The 18,471-nt window shown below is 41.2% G+C and overlaps 2 protein-coding genes across 2 annotated transcripts in view; both read left to right on the top strand.

Moving 5' to 3' along the window:
- Positions 1 to 2,822, top strand: part of sema3h (sema domain, immunoglobulin domain (Ig), short basic domain, secreted, (semaphorin) 3H) — a 72,986-nt gene extending 70,164 nt beyond the window's left edge. Inside the window, exons 16-18 of the mRNA XM_015967493.3 lie at position 1; positions 1,936 to 2,078; positions 2,164 to 2,822. The exon at position 1 is cut by the window's left edge and continues 61 nt beyond it. Of these exons, the coding sequence (XP_015822979.3) occupies position 1; positions 1,936 to 2,078; positions 2,164 to 2,628 (609 nt within the window). The 3' untranslated portion in view covers positions 2,629 to 2,822. The remainder of the gene's footprint in view (positions 2 to 1,935; positions 2,079 to 2,163) is intronic.
- A 9,110-nt stretch (positions 2,823 to 11,932) lies between these two features.
- borcs6 (BLOC-1 related complex subunit 6) lies at positions 11,933 to 18,163 on the top strand. The gene is made up of 7 exons (XM_015967495.3): positions 11,933 to 11,995; positions 13,668 to 14,254; positions 14,438 to 14,618; positions 14,701 to 14,874; positions 14,963 to 15,126; positions 15,208 to 15,291; positions 15,545 to 18,163. Exons 2-7 carry the CDS (start codon positions 13,679 to 13,681, stop codon positions 15,668 to 15,670), a joined length of 1,305 nt encoding a protein of 434 aa, XP_015822981.1. The 5' UTR covers positions 11,933 to 11,995; positions 13,668 to 13,678; the 3' UTR covers positions 15,671 to 18,163.
- Positions 18,164 to 18,471: the final 308 nt, after the last annotated feature.

Here is an 18,471-nt window from a genome sequence, read left to right as displayed (position 1 = left end):
GGTGAGGTTCAGTTAATAATTCATGTTTTAAATGTAAATGCATGTGAACACTTTGTGGTGCAACATTTATTGAAGTATAAAGTAAAACCAGAATGAATGTGGGCGGGGCAAATTTTATTTAGAGTTTATCCGATTTCTACATTATAAAAGTTACATTTCATGAAATAAACTAAATATTCTTAAATAGAATTTACTTAGGCAGAGTACTTCAAAGACCTCAGTCCCACTGACACGTCTTCCAGTGAGGAAGCAGAGTCCGGGGACTTTAGGTTGGGCTCTCCACTTTCTGGTGCTGAGGTCACTGAGGTGGTCAAAAAGCTTCTCAGTGGCATCTGTCCAGAGTTCCTTAAGGCTCTGGATGCTGTGGGGCTGTGTTTGCTGGCACGGCTCTACAATATTGCGTGGACATCGGGGCAGTCCCACTGGACTGGCAGACCGGGGTGGTGGTCCCCGTATTTAAAAAGGGGGACCGCAGAGTGTGTTCTAACTACAGGGGGATCACACTCCTGAGCCTCCCTGGTAAAGTCTAATCCAGGGTTCTGGAGAGGAGGGTGCGGCAGATTGTCGAACCTCGGATTCAGGAAGAGCAATGTGGTTTTCATCCTAGCCATGGAACACTGGACCAGCTCCATACCCTGGAGGGTGCGTGGGAGTTCGCCCAACCAATCTACATGTGTTTCGTGGATTTGGAGAAGGCATTCGACCACATCCCTCAGGGGGACCTCTGGGGGGCACTTCGGGAGTACCAGGCTCTTTGATATGGGCTGGTAGGTCCCTGTATGACCAGTGTCAGAGCTTGGCCCACATTGCCGACAGTAAGTTGAGCTTGTTTCCGGTGAGAGTTGGACTCCGCCAAGGCTGCCCTTTGTCACCGATTTGGTTCACAACCTTTATGGACAGGATTTCTAGGTGCAGCCAAGGTGTTGAAGGGATCTGTTTTGGTGGCCTGAGGATCAGGTCTCTGCTTTTTGCAGATGATGTGGTCCTGTTGGCTTCATCAGAACGTGATCTTCAGCTTTCGCTGGAGCGGTTCGCAGCCGAGTGTGAAGCAGCTGGGATGAGAATCAGCTCCTCTAAATCTGAGACCATGGTCTTGAATCAGAAAAGGGTAGAATGCCTTTTCTGGGTCAGGGATGAGGTCTTGCCCCAAGTGGAGGAGTTTAAGTATCTTGGGGTCTTGTTCACGAGTGAGGGAAAACTAGAGTGTGAGATCAATAGGCGGATTGGCGTTGCATCTGCAGTGATGCGGGTGTTGTACCGGTCTGTTGCGGTGAAGAGAGAGCTGAGTCAGAAGACAAAGCTCTCGATTTACCGGTCGATCTATGTTCCTACCCTCACCTATGGTCATGAGCTTTGGGTAGTGACCGAAAGAATGAGACCAAGAATACAAGCGGCCAAAATGAGTTTTCCCCACAGAGTGGCTGGGCTCTCCCTTAGAGATAGGGTGAGAAGCTCTGTCATCTGGGAAGGGCTTGGAGTAGACCCGCTGCTCCTCCATATCGAGAGGAGCCAGTTGAGGTGGCTTAGGCATCTGGTCAGGATGCCTGCTGGACGCCTCCCTGGTGAGGTTTTTAGAGCACGTCCAACCAGGAAAAGGACGAAAGGAAGACCCAGGATATGCTGGAGAGACTGTCTCACGGCTGACCAGGGAACGCCTTAGGATTCTCCTGGAGGTGCTGGTCCAAGTGGCTGGATGAGAGGGCAGTCCAGGCCTCCCTGCTAAGGCTACTGCCCCCGCGACCTGAACCCGGACTGATGGATGGATGGATGGATGGATGGATTGATGGATGGATGGATGGATGGATGCTTGGCTAGAACTCCTCAAACTTGCTAAATTTTCTGTGTTTCTAAAGATTTAAAATTCTAGCCACCTTTTCAGACAAATGCCGAGGAGAAATGCATAACTTGTCTCATCTTTTCTGCAATGTCCTTCAGCCGGGTTGCAGGTAGAAGCAGAGCAGAGGGTAATGATGGTTGCCGAGGGTAACAGCACCTACCTTGAGTGCCTGCCTCGATCCAGACATGCTGCTGTCACCTGGTACAAACAAGCTGGGGAGAATAGTGCCGAGTTAAACCAGGTGCATTAGAAATGAATATTTTCAAAGTATTCCATCAAGACCTTATTCACACATTATTTACAGCTGATTACTCCTATCTCTCCAGGTGACAACAGGGGACCAGATGGTGGTGATTGAGCGTGGCGTCCTGATTCGACGAGCCGAGCTCTCTCACGGTGGCATCTACCACTGTCAGGTAGAGGAGCACGGCTACCACTGGACTGCAGTAACCGTCCGCCTGGCTGTCTGGAGCCCCTCCGCCAATCACATCTTAGCATCCATGGCCGGCTCGTCTTACCAGAACACGGGAACCCAGCCGTGGTACGAGGATGTGATGGCGCTGATTCACCCTGGAAACCTGGGTCAGCACTGCAGGGCCTTGGGATACCGTCCACCCCGCAACCAGCGTCACCACACTGACTTCATGGTGCCAACGCACAAGGAGAAAGTGAGGGGAGACAAGCCAAAGCACGGTGGAGGAAGAGGAGGAGGAGGAGGAGGGGGAGGAGGGCGCACAGTGGGGAGGAAGAGCAGGAGCAAGCCGCAACAGAGGGCACCGAGGAGCGCCTAAATGTACACAAACACACGCAACACTTAACTTATGCTTAAACACACACACATCTTATGTACAGAGACTACATCAAGCGCATGCACTTATATACAAACATGAAAAAAGCATCTTTTCATTTTAGCAGCAAAATAATTGTCTCAAGTTTGTACAGGAGGACTCGGACACCCGGGAGACGGTTTCTCTTGGAAAAAAATAACTTTGTTAACAAAATAGCAGAAGTAGAATATTTTAGGCTGTGTAGCATGTTGAATGAAGGACAAACGGCACCTCCACATCAGTCAGTGTGACTCACTCTGCGTTGAGCCGGACTTTTGAGAGAGAATTCTGCAATGAGGGAACTCGCTGGTGGCTTTTACAGGTAAAAAACAGATAATGGTTTATTTTGAGATGTCGTGGTTGAAATAAGCTTTTTTTCACTCTTTTTTCCTGTGATTTGCTCAAAGTTCAAAGTTCATTCTCAGAAATCCACAAACTGGGAGGTCAATGGCATGAAAGCTTTTTTTTTTGGACGAGCTTCAGTGTTGAAGTTGAAGCTATTCAAAAAGCAAACATGCAGTCTGTGCTGAAATAACGTAGGCGTTTTTCATTAGCTGTCAAATATCAGATGTGCAACTAAGCAAAACAATGTCAATAAATCTATCAGGGGTGGAATTATTTTGAAAATAATCAGTAGCTGATATGAAACATTCAAATGCTACTTATTAGCTATCAGGGTGGTGGATTAACACACCAGCTATGATTGAAGACCCCATAGTTGAATTTACTCTTGATGGTGACGTGAAGCACACGTGTTTCAGTGAGAGCTCTGTTAGTTTCTTTAGCTAGGTGGGGTTCGACCGCCAGATGACTGACTTTAACCACAAAGATGAAAGGCAAAAGAAAATCGTAACAACAGCCTTTGATGGGGTTGGTCCTCTGTGCTGAAGCCACATGGACACATCATTGCGTTGTCTGTGTTCAGCTCTCATGTTCACTCTCAAGATGCTCTAATTTTATTCCATGTGGGAACAAAAAGAGTAAAACACAAAAAAAAAGCATCCATCCTGCTTCAAATGTAGGTATTTTTTTCATGGAATTTCATCGTTGCCACATTTTACAGATGCAGGAGATATGCTAAAGTAAGTTTGGTTTAAGTTATAATTTATTACTGTCTTACCTTCCATAATTGGCTTCCTGAATGGCCTCCGTTAGGAGAACTAGAGGTAATATCCTTCAGGACAGATGAGCTAATGGCTAGTCTGGGTGCAGCTTTCGCACAGTGTTGCTGTCCTTCACAACTATTCATGCAACCTTGTTTTACATTTAAACCCCAATTTCTTATTTGTTATGTTGACGTATTTTCATTTGTGCTGATGTAAGTCTTATTTCTAGTACACTGTAAAAATAGATTAATTACCTTTGCTCGAAAAAGCAAGCTAATCAAAAAAATAATTACACAAAAGTAAGCAAATATGGGTTGGAGCCACTCATGCTAACAAAATAACACGCACCAAAATGCAAGGTGCTATAACTTAAGCCGGGCGTACACTGTGCGACTTTTTGTGCCAATTTTCCACTCGTGCAAGAATCCACGAGATCGGGGCGAGTTTTGCGCTGAGCGTCGTGTAGTGTACAGGGGGTTATGAGAGGCGATTAACACCACGTGACCGGCTACTGGTCAGCAATCATGAGCTCACACGGACTTCTGGCGTGTTTGATATTTTGCTCGTCCCTCGTGAGGGTATCGCACTGTTGAAGCGGAGCTGCGAGCAGCTATGACCCAAAATGTACCAGAACCGCTCACGTCGCATGTGCAATCCTGCACCAACACCGCTCGCTCGCTATTTCCCTAATAACACACGTTGTTCGTTTTTATTTCTACATGTTTTTTTACTCACAAAGATTGTCAAGAAAGCGTGTTTGTCGTGTTCATGTCAAATTAAACTGATCACAAAACACAGATTTACTTTCTTTATTTCGTTTTCCTCATCCAACCCCCATAAATCCCTGTGTGTCCTCCTGCAGCACTCCTGAAGGACAACAGGCAAGACAAAAAAGTCTGACGTGTTGTGTAAAAACTGCTATTTTTAGCACATTTTTAGGGTCGACGTGTTGCTACCAGACGTACAGTGTGAGCAGTCAGGTTGAATCCGAGAACTGGGTCGTACAGCGTGAGCACATGACTCGTGAGATCTGCCCTGCGAGGAAGTCGTACAGTTTGAGCTGAAGCTGAGTGCTACGAGTGAAAAAGTCGCACAGTGTACGCCCAGCTTAAGACAAACCAGTACAAAGTACTAAGAAATTTGCTCACTGAACTAGTTTTTTTTTTGTTAGATTTCTATACTTAAGCAGTCGTAAACACACACTTTCTCCCATTTACTTCTTTTTTTATTCCAATCGGTTTCCCATGCTTTTTTCAAGTAAGTCTAACTAATAAGATTTTACAGTGTAGAAACAGTGTTTTGTGCTCTGTATCTGTTGAAAATAGAAATAGTTTTAATTTTGATTGTGGAAGGTAATTCATCACACCCAACATTGTAAAATATCACAACTCATTTAAAATATTTTCTCCTTGTAGATGAAAACGTGATAAATCATTTTAAAGATCTCCGTATGACTCGCATGTTTGTCCAACTACGGACTATTTCTGCCTTTGTGTGACGGCTGGTCAAATCATCTGACCACAAACTATTAACCAGGCTCAGTGTGTGTTAAAGAAACTTTTAACATGAAGAGACGGTGCTGGGCTCACTTCCTGTGAGATTCAAAACAGCTTCGGTGACTTTACAGGACAGTAAATGGTGATTTTTTTTCTGTGTTAAAATGTTTGAACAACACTGCTTCCTCCAGATTTCTCTTTATTTTGTCTGATATTTATTTACTGTAACTCAGCTCACACAGCCAACACCTGTCCCATATGTGATTCTCTTTGTTGGCCTGTTTTTGTGTGTATATTTGATGTTTAGTTATTATTTGTTTCTGTTAATGCACCTTCTCACTCCACATTTAAAATGTGTTTTTCTTTGATTTGTTTCTTTATTTGTCTCCCAGAAAAGTGGATAGAAAACAAAAGCTTCAACCACAAACGTCCAACTCAACATTACTGCCGTTTTTACAAAAAATGTTTCATTTTTAGACATTTTATCTTATTTTTAGTCTAAAAAGAGAAAAAAAATCTTAAGGAAAATAGCATAACTTCAAATAAGGTAAACATTTTTAAATATGATCAAAATTGTCTTGTTCTGAGTAAATAAAATCTGCCAATGCGGTAAGCAAAAGTTGCTTGGCTAAACTCTTAAAACTTGCAAATAAATTAAATTTAAGAATATTTACTTCATTTTAAGAAATGCTATTTTTTTAGAGAATGACTTTCTTTATTTATTTATTTTTTTAAACTAAAACTGAGGTCTAAAAATGGAATAACACCCTTGTGTTCGGTATTTAATTTCATCCAACTCAATGAAGCTGAGCCTGCATCTCAGGCTGTAATACACCCCCATCTAAAACCTGCAGGATGCCAGATCATTTAGTCGTCTGGCTGTATATATTTCTGCACAGTGTGTCTCTATGTGTTTTATGTGTGTTTGACATTTGTGGGATCTGGGTGAAAGAAGCTCAAACAGAATTTCACAAGCTAAACCAGTAAATTTGCTAAACTGGGACTTCAGCTTACGTCTGGACAGAAATGTAATGTGGTTTCATGGTTTCAGCCTTCACCAGTGATCAAGCACAGGTTTGAGAATATTTGGCGATAATGTTGTAAAATACTATCAGACCTTATCATCATTGCTGAATTGTTATCACGGTGTTGTCTCCTATTTGAGGCACACAATAGTGACCTTTTCTGTTGAGATTTTAACACTTCTGACTCTAACTTACTTTATTAAAATCTAGAGTTTTGTAGTCGTGGCTGTTCTGACTCGAAATTTGATGCCATCTGCTGAAACCATAAGCACTTGTCTTGATTTTAGGCCTAAAGAAACAGTTTTTCATGATGTGGGCTTTTGTTGAGTCTTTCTGAGTAGTCAGTGTGTTACCTGCAGTAGACGCCATTCAGGGGGAAATTAGTTAGAAAAAATGTTGGGTAAATGATGTAAACTGGTAGCTCAAAATGAGGGTCAGTTGAAGAGCAGATTTCAGGCATAACAATAGTGCTGAGATCCTCCCCTCCGACAACGGCTTTAAAGATAATCTTATCAGATATTCCTACCTTGTGTGGTGTGTTAAGAGTCCTCTGGTCTGCTCAGAAACAAGGATAATACGTTCAGGCTTTCAAATGGTTTGATGGTCTTGGTCCAATTTTTGAGGACAAATGAGCGTGCCACCTGTTGAATGTCATGTCTAGCCAACCTGAAAGCTAAGCGGACTGCATGCTCCTCATTCACCATGTTTGTTTACTTCAAGGTCAAGTTTGATCTTGCTAGATTTTCCATTCATGTTTGAAAATTTTTTGTGAGTAGTCTGTATTTTTGCCACATTGCCGCTCACCACACTGTTGTACCAGAACTGAAGTATCCATGACTTTTTGGCACGTGTGTGGTCTATCATGCTTTAAAATCCTCCAACTACTTAAAAATGCTGCCTTATAAACTGAGCTCAAATCAGCTAAAGTCTTAAATATTTAAAATGTCCAAGTGAATGCTGTTTGTAAACTTTTATCCACTTTGCATCAGAAAATTCATGACAAGCACTTGTTCTTTGTTTTGAGCAGAATGCGTTTCAAAATGTACGGTCTTAAGTATTCAGACGCACTGTAAAATCTGATTTGTTGAGATTACTTGAAGAAAGTATTCAAAGCAATTTAACTTAAAATATAAGTACATGGGGTTAGGTAATTCTGTGTTGGAGTTACCAATACTTACAAAGTAACATGCACTTAAATACAAGTTATGTTAACTAAGACAAACTAGTACCAAGTACTTGGAAATTTGCTAACTGAACTAGTGTTTCTGAGTTGTGTTTTGTTCATCGGTAAAATCTCAGCGTATTTTAAATTACATAGTACTAGTTTGTCTCAGTAATAGTAACTTACAATAAGTGGATTTTACCAGTCGTGTGTACTTCTTATTTTCAGTGTGCTAGCTGTCTGCTGCAGGTAAAACTTATTTAAACTGGGCCATCTTTTTCAAAAGTAAAAACAAGGACAATGCAGTGCTATCTGAATATTTACACCAACACCCCAAACCCAGAAAAGCTAAATTATTATAATAATAATATAAAAAACTATTAAAATTTAAGGAGAATTACAAATAAAGTCACTCTATTTGTGGGAACTTTGAGTTGCTTCTTCTTCCGACGGTTGACTCTATTCAGATGAAAATCTATCTACTCGTGAAACCAAATAACAGAAAAGAATTGTGCTTAGAGTGTGTGATATTGTGTGTGTAAAGTTTTGTAACACGGATTTGTCTGATGAACAACATTCATGTTAGAGCCTGCACGTCTACGACGGTACCGAACCGTCTAAACTTCCAGGGCTTCTCTTGAAGACTCGCTGCAGGGCCGCTCTTCAATCATTACAAGGACCTTTGTGTGTTTTTACTCCCTTATGTTATATTTACATGTCCGTGCCGGTGCTCGTCTCTTGGGATTTTCCAGAACTGCTTCTCTGCAGTTGGAATTGACCTGTCATTGTGTAAATTTATCTCATGAGTGGAGACTTTCCTTTTCTTTTTGTATATATGTATAAAGTTCTGCTTTCAACTGAGCAAATGTGTGTTTTGTGGTTTAGTTCACCTTTAAGGAATGTATTTATTTGCCTGAACTACTCACTGCTCTTGTTTGCTGTGGAAAAAACTGACTTATGCTGTCAAATAAAACTAATAAAACACATTTTTAGTGGAAATAATCCCTCTGTTTTACCATGAAAGATAGTTTTAAACACAATCCCAACCCATTTAAACCTGATTCCAAACTGGATTCAGCTTTTCTTTCAGCGTGTTAAAGTCATCCTGTTTGGACACTCCACAGTGAGACGACTTCTATTCCAGTCGTGGTCTTTTTCGTGTTTACTGTACACCTTGGTTCCCCTCCAAAACAGCAACATACCACTCAACACCAAACCGCCTTCTGTTTCTGCCAAAGTGACTCTTGCAGCTCTTCATCATTCAGTGTTTAACAACTGCAGAGCAATCTCTGGAGTGAAGGATACGTTCCAGACATACCAGAGACCCAGCAGCCTCAACCATGTTGTGATTTGCTGTTGACCAAATTTTGGGTCAGACATAGTTCATAACCATGAGTGAGCTTATGCTAATCTGTTCAGGCAAACTCCACATTTTTTAAGCAAAAACATACAGGCTCTATCTCCAAAGCAACTAATGTTGACTTTTACTAGTTATATTCATGAAAGTTCCATTTTTCTTTTAACTCATTTTAATTCTGGTGACCTACAAAGAATTTAATAATAGAATGAAAGATAAAAAAAACCCACTTTGGGTTATGAAAGAACTTCTTTGAGGAAATGGTTTTGCCCTCAAGAAGCATTTCTTCGTTTTTCCTGCTGCCCAGCCAACCAACCAAAGAGACTTTGCACCATTTTGCTCATAAAATTTTCTTGTAGGGGTAATAAGAGGTTTGCACACGTCACCACAGTATCCCTTTTCACTGGAGTTTGGAGTTGGTAGGACTACTTTCATCAGCTAATCAAGCTTTTTGTTTTCCAAAATAACAGGCAAAGACGTGTGATTATACTCTTTCCTGTGTCAATGCTAGATGAGCATTTTATATATGGAGATCATCATTTCTTTTATTTGTTCAAGGCAGATTTGATTTTCATGCCAATATTTCACCAACTTTATTGAGTTTAACATTTACAACACATATATATTTATTTAGCACAACTAGTCAACCTTGTGATGTGAGAGTTTCATAAACCTAGCATTGTTAGTTTTAGAGATCTGACCGTAAACACGAAAGGAGACCGAGGAGTTTTCTGGCTCTGCAGACACACCAATGTTTGGCGCATTATAGCCCCGCCCTGATCGGTGGAGTGGCGCCATGGTGCAAATCGTGACTAGCTTGATCTTTGATGATTGTTTGGGTGAAATCTCTTAATTCTAAGAGTTCATGAAAAGGCACACCAACATCATTTATGATGTGAGTGGAAGTGTCTAAATATAGACGTTGGCCCTATGGGTTAAAGGGGGGGAATGAAGGGAAACACTGTCAAACAATATTTCTATACCTTATTATTGCCAAATCAAAAATATCCAAATGCAAGAAAAATAGTTTGTTTCATAAGTGTTCTCATTTCAGAGGGAAATGGTTCTGTTTATGTCGCACAAAGACTTGCTTCTGGAATATTGATGCAATTTCTAGTTGTGATTTGTGGTTTTCATATTTACAGGCTCTGCTGTTGCTTTGACCACCAACATAAAACAAGCAGTCTCCAGCTTTAATAATGAAAAACCACACATGTATGAAGACACATGCTTTCAATTTAGTTTGCATACCTTATTTTCCTAATTGTTGTCTTTCTTGTGGCAGATAATGAACTGCTAAAACAGCTTCTCTCTGACAATAATATTCTTCACAAGGAAAACCAGAATCTGGTAACGGAGCACTCTGCTGGGAACCTCGGGAACGATGGCTTATTTATGGACATATTTAGGTGAATGTCAGAGGCTTTGATGTACGTCACACAAGCTCTTTTTCCACAGAGACGGGGCGCAGCTGGCCTGAATGGATGGGCTGGATTGGAAATTTTACAAGAACTTTAGATGTGGTGGCAGAGTGGTTTTGAGTCCTCTCTCCTCTTCTGCAGGGTTTGTCATTTCCAACCACCCTCAGGGGTTTCAAATGCCACAAACACTGGTTTAACTTCCACTCTGAAGGCACAGGGGTGGGAAATTAGGTCCTGCAGCCTCCAGTTGACTTGTTTTTGTTTCATTTGAGTAATTCAGAGAATAAAGATGTTATGCAGTAAACATTTGCAATCGCTGGCATGTTGTATTTTTGAGTCTGGTTACTCAGAATGTGCAGGACAGTTTCTCCAGTTCACTTTTGCACTCATGGGGACTTTCGTAGGTTCTGAGTTACTAACTTGTCCTAAACAGAAGGAAAACTGACATCTGAACTCTCTACAAGGTAAAACCATGTGAAAACTGTTTCAGAGGTTCAGTTCTCTTTTATAATCAAGACAATGGCCCTTTCAGTAGTAGACGGGGCTTAGATGATTTAATGTGTAATATTTAGGAGTTCACCGTCAACTTCTGAGGTCCATTTGGATGTCTTGTTTCAATATCTGCAAATTTTACCCTTTTGGTAAGAAAGAGGCCAGGGGTAGGCAACCCTGGACTTAGAGAGCCACAGTCCTACATGTTTTCCAGCCATGCATTTACTTTCAGCTTCTAATTGGCTGAACACATCTGATCCAGGTACTCAACAGCAGAAACAACAAAGATAGTTGGAAAATAAGCAGGACTGCAGCTCTCTAGGACCAGGGTTGCCTACCCTTGCTCTAGGCAATGGTTTTAAAGTCATTAGAATGTAAGAAACAACTGAAAACATCTGTTTGAATGCATTATCACTGCAATAAAGATAAAAAGCCAGAAATGTGATCATCATCATGTTGCCAAAACAAAATAAACTAAAAAATGCCACTTTAAGTTTGTGACAATAAGTTAAATGTCTATTATATAGCCAACAACTTGTTCAGTGTTCCGTTGCTTTTATGAAAGGCAAAAGGCACAAGAATCATTAAAAATATAAAAGTAACATTAGAGACAGATGTAAGTGAAGCACAAACTGCAACCATGACAGCTAAACAATTCCACTGAGAATGACAACGTGACATAATCAATGTGTTTATGTGCAGCTATAAACCAACGAGTTTCTCAAGTTAAGAGATATGTAACAAACATTATTTGATTGTAAAGAAGAGATCAAAGGAACACCAAAGTAAGCATTTTTAATGAGTTCAATCTCTAAGTGTTTTTTTTTCATTAAACAGTTTTTAACTTGCTATAAGTCAGATCCTTGTGGGCCTCTGGAGTTTGTCTCCATCTGCTGGCGAAGTAAAAGCATCCCTACAATGAATAATTCTTATATAAGCCAAAATAAACTTTATAAGCATTAATAAGTTTGAATAAAAATTCAATGTTTCTCATAATTTTAACAGATATGCACGTTAAAGAAGCCTGAAAAAAGCTTTCATTTAACAAATAAATAAATAAATACAATTATCTCTTGAATGAAATTTTTATATTTTAGAAAAACACTACACTTGATGACATATTTGTCTGGCTTTTAGCAACGATTTGTTTATGTGGGCACTGTATCTAAAGAAGAAGTGAAGCAGCGGAACTAAAATTATTTTGATTTGAGGGGAAGGATATTCTGGCCGGACCCTGTTGTTGCTTACATCTGTCAGAATTTGAGCTGCCTGGTGAGTGTATTCTTTGGTTTAGATTCACGAAACCACTATTTAATAATTTGTTGAAATAGATATGTATATTACTTCTAAATCTGATTAACTTTGAGACCTTTTTGGACAAATTAAAGCAACATTTTACTTTTTGGAGAGTTCCAGGCCCGAGCGGCTAGCGTTAGCTGCGCTTAGCTGTCAACATCATCTGACAGCGAAGGAATTACATCCACTTCCTCAACAGTGACAGCCTGTTTAATCTTGTTCCTTTGTGCCTTTGTGTCAGTTTTTGTGCTATACTTCAGTCTTCACGGAAGGAGACTTGGTGAAAAAACAAATATCATTCGGATAAAGTTAGCCTAGGAGCTTGTCTTAATCATGTTTGGAAAATCGGCATGTGTCGTCACCTTACACTGGTTAAAGCCTGACTGATTTAGGTTTGTTTCAAGGTTGAGGCAGATAAACAAAATAACTCAGTAATATCTTTAGGAAAACATTCAAAAGCGGCTCCCATAGGTGTTACCTTACTTAGTAATACATAAACGAAGCGGAAGTTTGCTCCCATTTTTGGTTTCTGGTTTAGAAAGGGCGACTCCAAGTCATTATTCCACTCTGAGCATAACTAAAAGATCTAGACCAAAGCACAAGCTGTGTTTTACATGCTCTGCTCGTAGTGTAGAATGGTCTAATCCAGGCTTGAAGAGTCTTAAGTATTGTAGTTTTATAATTAGTGCGGATTAAAATGCTCAAGGAATGGAAACGTTTAATGGAAATGCCCTTTACGAATCACAAAGTTGAAATGGGAACCAACATCAGTTTCGTGGCACTTTTTTTTTTTTGCAATCACTGAGGAAGTGGCAGGGTAAATCCTGGACAGGTCACCAGTCCATGACCATGTCAGATAACCGAACATGTATGTTTTTGTTTGTTTGTGGGACAAAACCACATATGCATCAAAAGAACACGCACACTTCATGTAGGAAAGCTGCAGCTGAGTCTTGAACCTGCAACCTTGTTGCTTATAAAAATGCAAGCAAGTGCAACTCCATACAGCTTTTCCTTAAATGTAAAAACCTTTATGTCTATGCACCATATGTAACTGGAGTCCACTCGAGCAGAAGTCAGCTGTGCCAGGGTTAAAAAGTTCTCTAACAGTACATTTGTAAATCACTTTTCTACGTTAGAGGACTCCAAAGTGCTTTACACTACCGTCTGTCACACAATGATGGTGATGACCTGCATCGTAGCCACAGCTGCCCTGGGGCACACTGACAGAAGTGAGGCTGACACACAATCGGCACCACCGGTCCCTCCGACCACTGCCAGCAGGAAAGGAGGGTGACGTTTCTTGCCCAAGGACACAACGACTGACTCAGACGGAGCTTGGGTTTAAACCAGCAACCCACCCGTCACAGGGTGAACTCACTCCTTAGCCACCATCGCTCTGAAGACAACTTCAAAAGAAACTAGAGCCGATTTTAAGCGATTGTTTTAAGATACATATTTTTCCAGTGGAGTTAGAGAGTAAAATAGCAAAAACCAGTGGTGCTAGCTATGTTTTGTTTACATTATTTTCTTTAATGTAATATTTGGTTATAAACCCTCTTTGAAACATAAAAAAAAAATCCTGAAATCAGACCTGCTCCTACGGTTTTTCATTAACATCTGTTTTTTTATTTTTTTTAATCCCCAGCAGGTGGAGAGATGAGTCTCTCCCCTGTTATCAGCACTGAGGTGCCAGAAACGGCTAATGGAGTGGTGACCCCTGTTTCTGTGGAAAATGGCCCTCACATACCGATCCCAGTGAAACATCGAGGGAGCAGACTACCGGTGGATGGGCCCCCTAGACATACAGGGCACCATGCTGATATGGAAAACAGAGTTTATGATGGAAACAACCACTTGTACACTGAGACTGACATTAACGAGAGGATATCAAGTCTGTCGTTTCACGGCTCTCAGGAGAAGGTTCTCTCTCTAGGTGATGGGTCGGGTCCAGGAGACTCGGAATCCAAAGACATTCCAGAAATTCCGAAGACTGCTGACGCACGTAATTTGGTTCTCATGTGGGATTCATCACAGCACGGAGGGTTCAGAACCTCATATCAGCGAGGAGGCGGCATCGCCACAGACCGGCAGCAAACCGAGGCAGGAGGTGCAGCGGGAGACGCCGATGGCCAAGAAGGAGAGGAGGATGGAGAGAAGGAGAAGCAGGACGAGGAGAATGATGAGAAAAATGAAAAGAAGTGGAGGAACGCTGGAGGGAGAACAGGGATGGGAGTGAGTTGATGCTGGGATTATTTTTAGCTTATCAAAATCAGTATGTAAGGGAATCGTTTTAGTAGTACAGTAATTATCCTGATCTCAGCTGAAGGCAGTGAAAGTGATTTTTAAAAATGATTTACTCGTTTATTTTTTTAATGAACTCTGTGCTTCTGATTCATCTTTAAATCCCGTTTCCAGTCTTCACAGCACTACTCCTCCTCAGCCCCTGGTCCCAGTACCTCCTCTTCTTCCTCTCCGCCCATTCTCACCTCCGATGACACCCCGTGTCCTCCTCACATCATGGCTCAGGTGTGGGTTCGCAACGTCCGAGGAATGCAGGACAGCAAGAGCCTAGATGAGATCAGCCAAGCATGTGGAGGTGGGTTTCTCTCACAGCTTTAGTCAAAGTTCGGCTTGTTGGTTCGTTTTTGATGCTGGCGCGTTTTTCTGAGGGGGCCCAGGAGCTCGAGGGGGGGGCAAAAGCGGGCAGTCGGAGGGCCGACGAGCCACGATCTCTTCAGCTCTGGAGCTAGAGGGGACCGTCAGCCATGAAGGAGACCTGACAAACTTCATCACTAAGAACCTGGAGCAGAAGATCAAAATGAGTTCCAAGCCCAGCCTGGACTGCAGCGACTGTGAGTGAACTCTCCTCTAAAGTACCCATTTGTTCTGTTTTAGGAGTGTGTGTCCTCTGGAGAATAGTGTGTGCATTTTTGTTACCAGCTGATTGTTCGGGTCCCATCCACCGAAGCCGAGGGTCGTCACGGAAACCGGCTGACATCCCACCAATCGACCCTGCAGTTTTAACAGATCTCCAGAAACACACTCAGGAAGTGGCGCAGAGTGTGGAGATGATGACGACGAGCCTCAACGGAACCATCCAGAATGTGAGAATGAAATCTACACACCTCCACATGCTTATTTATTTTTTCTAACCAGCTGATCTCTTTGTCCTTCTGTTCCTGCAGATGACAGCTCTGAGCGTGGGCTACATCCAGACCTACAGAGACTCAGTCGACAGCCTGGGAGAGTCTGTAGACATGAGTATAAAGGTGAAAGAAAAAGTGTGTCTGTAGACGTTTGAGTGGGCGTTGAATACCTTATTGGATGTCTTTTTACCACAATAAAGTGTTTTATATGTTTCTGTGGTTAAAATCCAGCCTCTCTAGTAGATACATGGTTTTAAAACCTAAGAGCACAAACATAATCGAAAAGGTTAAATAAAATTTCTAATTTACTACGTTTATCTTCAGGTTTTTTTTTTTTTTTTTCACACATCACATAGCTGTGTTTATGTTTCTACAGGGTATGTACACGCTGATGGCCCGCTGTGAGGAGTTGGATCGCTCCATGCAGCCCATACACACCCTGGCCGCTCAAATTCGGGACATCAAGCGCACTCTGGACACTCTAGAAGCAATGTGCAAGTAACGCCTTCCACCTGATTCTAGAAACAGACTCGGCGTCAAACTCGTTCTACCAAAGGACGTCGGCAAGCAAGGCACATGTTCGCAGGTAGCACACACACACACACACACACACCGCTGCGAAGATTGGGTGCACCGCCGGAGTCTGGGAGCTATCGCTGCTTGGCATGCTGAATGACCGCCGCCTATCGTTCTGCTGTTCAGCGTTTGAAGTCGACCACTTTTGTGTTTGAAGACAAAAAGAATTGTTTACCTACTCTGGAGAACGACCATTTTCCTGCTTTCTTTACCTCTAATCAACCAAATCTTACACATTTGGTGGAGTCCTGGATGTGCACACGCTCACAGACCGTGACGATGGCGGAGGAACATTAATGTGTTTTTTTCCCCTCACCTGTATGAAACGTGTTCTACTTGTATCCGTCCAGATTGCACTAAACTCTCCTCCCCAGAAGGGGGCGATGTTTCTGACTATAGAGGCGAGAATAAAACTCTTTGGAAGACATTTGCACTGCAACAGAAAGCCTCTTTTTTAACCTTATGCAACGAACGGATTGTTTCACTGCAGCCACATCGGGGCAGTGGGAGTGTGGGTCTCGTGTGTGTTTATTTATTCAGTTTGCTCAGCACGCACGCTTGTCTCTGGAATCCAGCTCACCGTACGCCCTCTGTCTAATCAGCTCAGCCGGTTTCTAAGAGCGTTTCCCTTCATCCACTCAGATTCTGTCACGTCTGTTTAAAAGGAGCTGCTAACCTCTAAATTACAGCTCTGCCTCTTTAAAGCAAAGCCAGTTGGTCATGTAAGTCCAGCTGGACTCTGTCTCCTCCTTTGTAACTGTAATCTAAGAATGGAGAAGTGATTACATGTCTTAGAAAATAATTTAAATAATAAAATATGGATATGCTTCAGAAACTTGGAATGGTTGGACTTTCAGATGCTTCAGTACATCTGGATAATAATAATAATAATAATAATAATAATAATAATGCATTGAACTTAAATAGCGCTTTTCTAGACACCCAAAGATGCTTTCACACACTCTCACATTCACACACTGCTAGTGATGGTAAGCTACTTGTAGCCACAGCCGCCCTGGGGAGGTCTGACAGAGGCGAGGCTGCCATTTGGTGCCGTCGGCCCCTCTGACCACCACTAACACAGGCAAGGACACAACAGCAGGATACCCCTGGCGGGAGCTGGAATCGAACCCATGACCCTCCGATCATGAGGAAACCCGCTCTACCACCTGAGCTACTGCTGCCACAAAATGTTCACTTTTATGCATCGAAAACATCAGATTTTATTTAGAAGTTCAAAGTTTTTGTGGCTTATTTGCATCAAAATGATCAGCAACCAAAAGACTGATGAGCCTCAATTTTATGTTTAAATAAAAATACTTAAAATGTAATTGGATTACCTTCAGCTCTCATGCTGTCCTCATTTACACACAAATACCCCAAACACAAAATTAAAGCAAACTGATCTAATAATAAATATAGTGTTAATAGATACTTGTATGTTGTGGATTAACACACAGAATTAATAAAACTACACATGAGAGGTTTAATAAGTAGTTGATGGATTCCTGTAATAGTTCTCTGTACATGTTTACTATTTAACGGTTCTAGAAGCCCTTAATTTGTTTGTTATACTTTGACAAATGGTGGCAACTTATTTTTAATATTGTAGGTTAGATTTGAGCAACGGAGCTTCTCAAGATAAACAAGCAAGACAAGAAAGTTTTAATCTTGGAGAAAATAAATGGGTTCATTCAAAAAACATTTCAAATGTTTTTAAAAACAAACTTTATTTAGACGGGTTTATGTAACGGGGAGTGCTCGAACGTGGATGATATTTGTACATGTAGAAAATTATAATTGTTCCCTGGAAGTGCCATCTCAGGATGTGACAGAAGCATGACTTTGCATTTTTTGAATTTTCTCCCAGAATTTTCTCCAAAAGCTACTGGAAAAAAGAACCAGGTAGTACAGTTAGATGAAATACACAGAATGAACGTACAAAATGTGTTCTGGAAGTGATTCTGATACAAAACAAGCACTATTCATTCATGTTTTCTGAAAAAAATAACCTGTAAATGAGAAAATTAACAATCATTAAATTGCTGAAACACAGATAAGTCCTAATCCCTTGATGACAGTGGTGACTGGAAAGATGTCTGTTTATTTTAAGGTGAACCTAAACGTAGAAAACGGGTATTTGAACGTCTGGTTGAATCTTTGAGGTAAGAAGAGATGTAACGTCTGTTAATATTTATGAATAAATCATTCATTTGATGTTGTAAAGTCACATTTATGTACAAAAGAACATATTTAAATGTCTTCATTGTCATGAGTGCATTTTTTTTATTAAAAATAAACGATTGACAGGAACTTAACAGATGTGGGGTTTTTTCGGTGGCGGTAATGAAGGCTGGTGTTTAGTAAGTGTAAAAGCAAAATCCAACACAACCTGGAAATAAAACAACTTCATCTTTTACCATTTAAGCCACGTTTACTGTTTATGTTGAAAGATGTAGTTTCACAGAGATGTGACAGGGGGCGCCAACGATCTCAGAAAAAAGCGTTTCAGTAGAAATACTTAATATTTTAAAGCCGTCATACCATTCTGTTCTTTTCAGTATTCCGAATAAAGACATTAAATGATTATAATGTGTGAAATTTATATGAAAATACTTTTTATGCTGGTTGGCACATCAGGGGAGGTCCCTTGTTCAGATCTGCATGTTATTGTGCCTTTGTGGGTTTATTCCAGGTACTCTGGCTTCCATCAACAGATTAATAATT

Source organism: Nothobranchius furzeri, chromosome 15 (genome assembly GCF_043380555.1).
Source record: "Nothobranchius furzeri strain GRZ-AD chromosome 15, NfurGRZ-RIMD1, whole genome shotgun sequence".
Lineage (NCBI taxonomy): Eukaryota > Metazoa > Chordata > Actinopteri > Cyprinodontiformes > Nothobranchiidae > Nothobranchius > Nothobranchius furzeri.
Note: the sequence above shows the minus strand (reverse complement) of the source record. Positions and strands in the feature narration are given on the sequence as shown.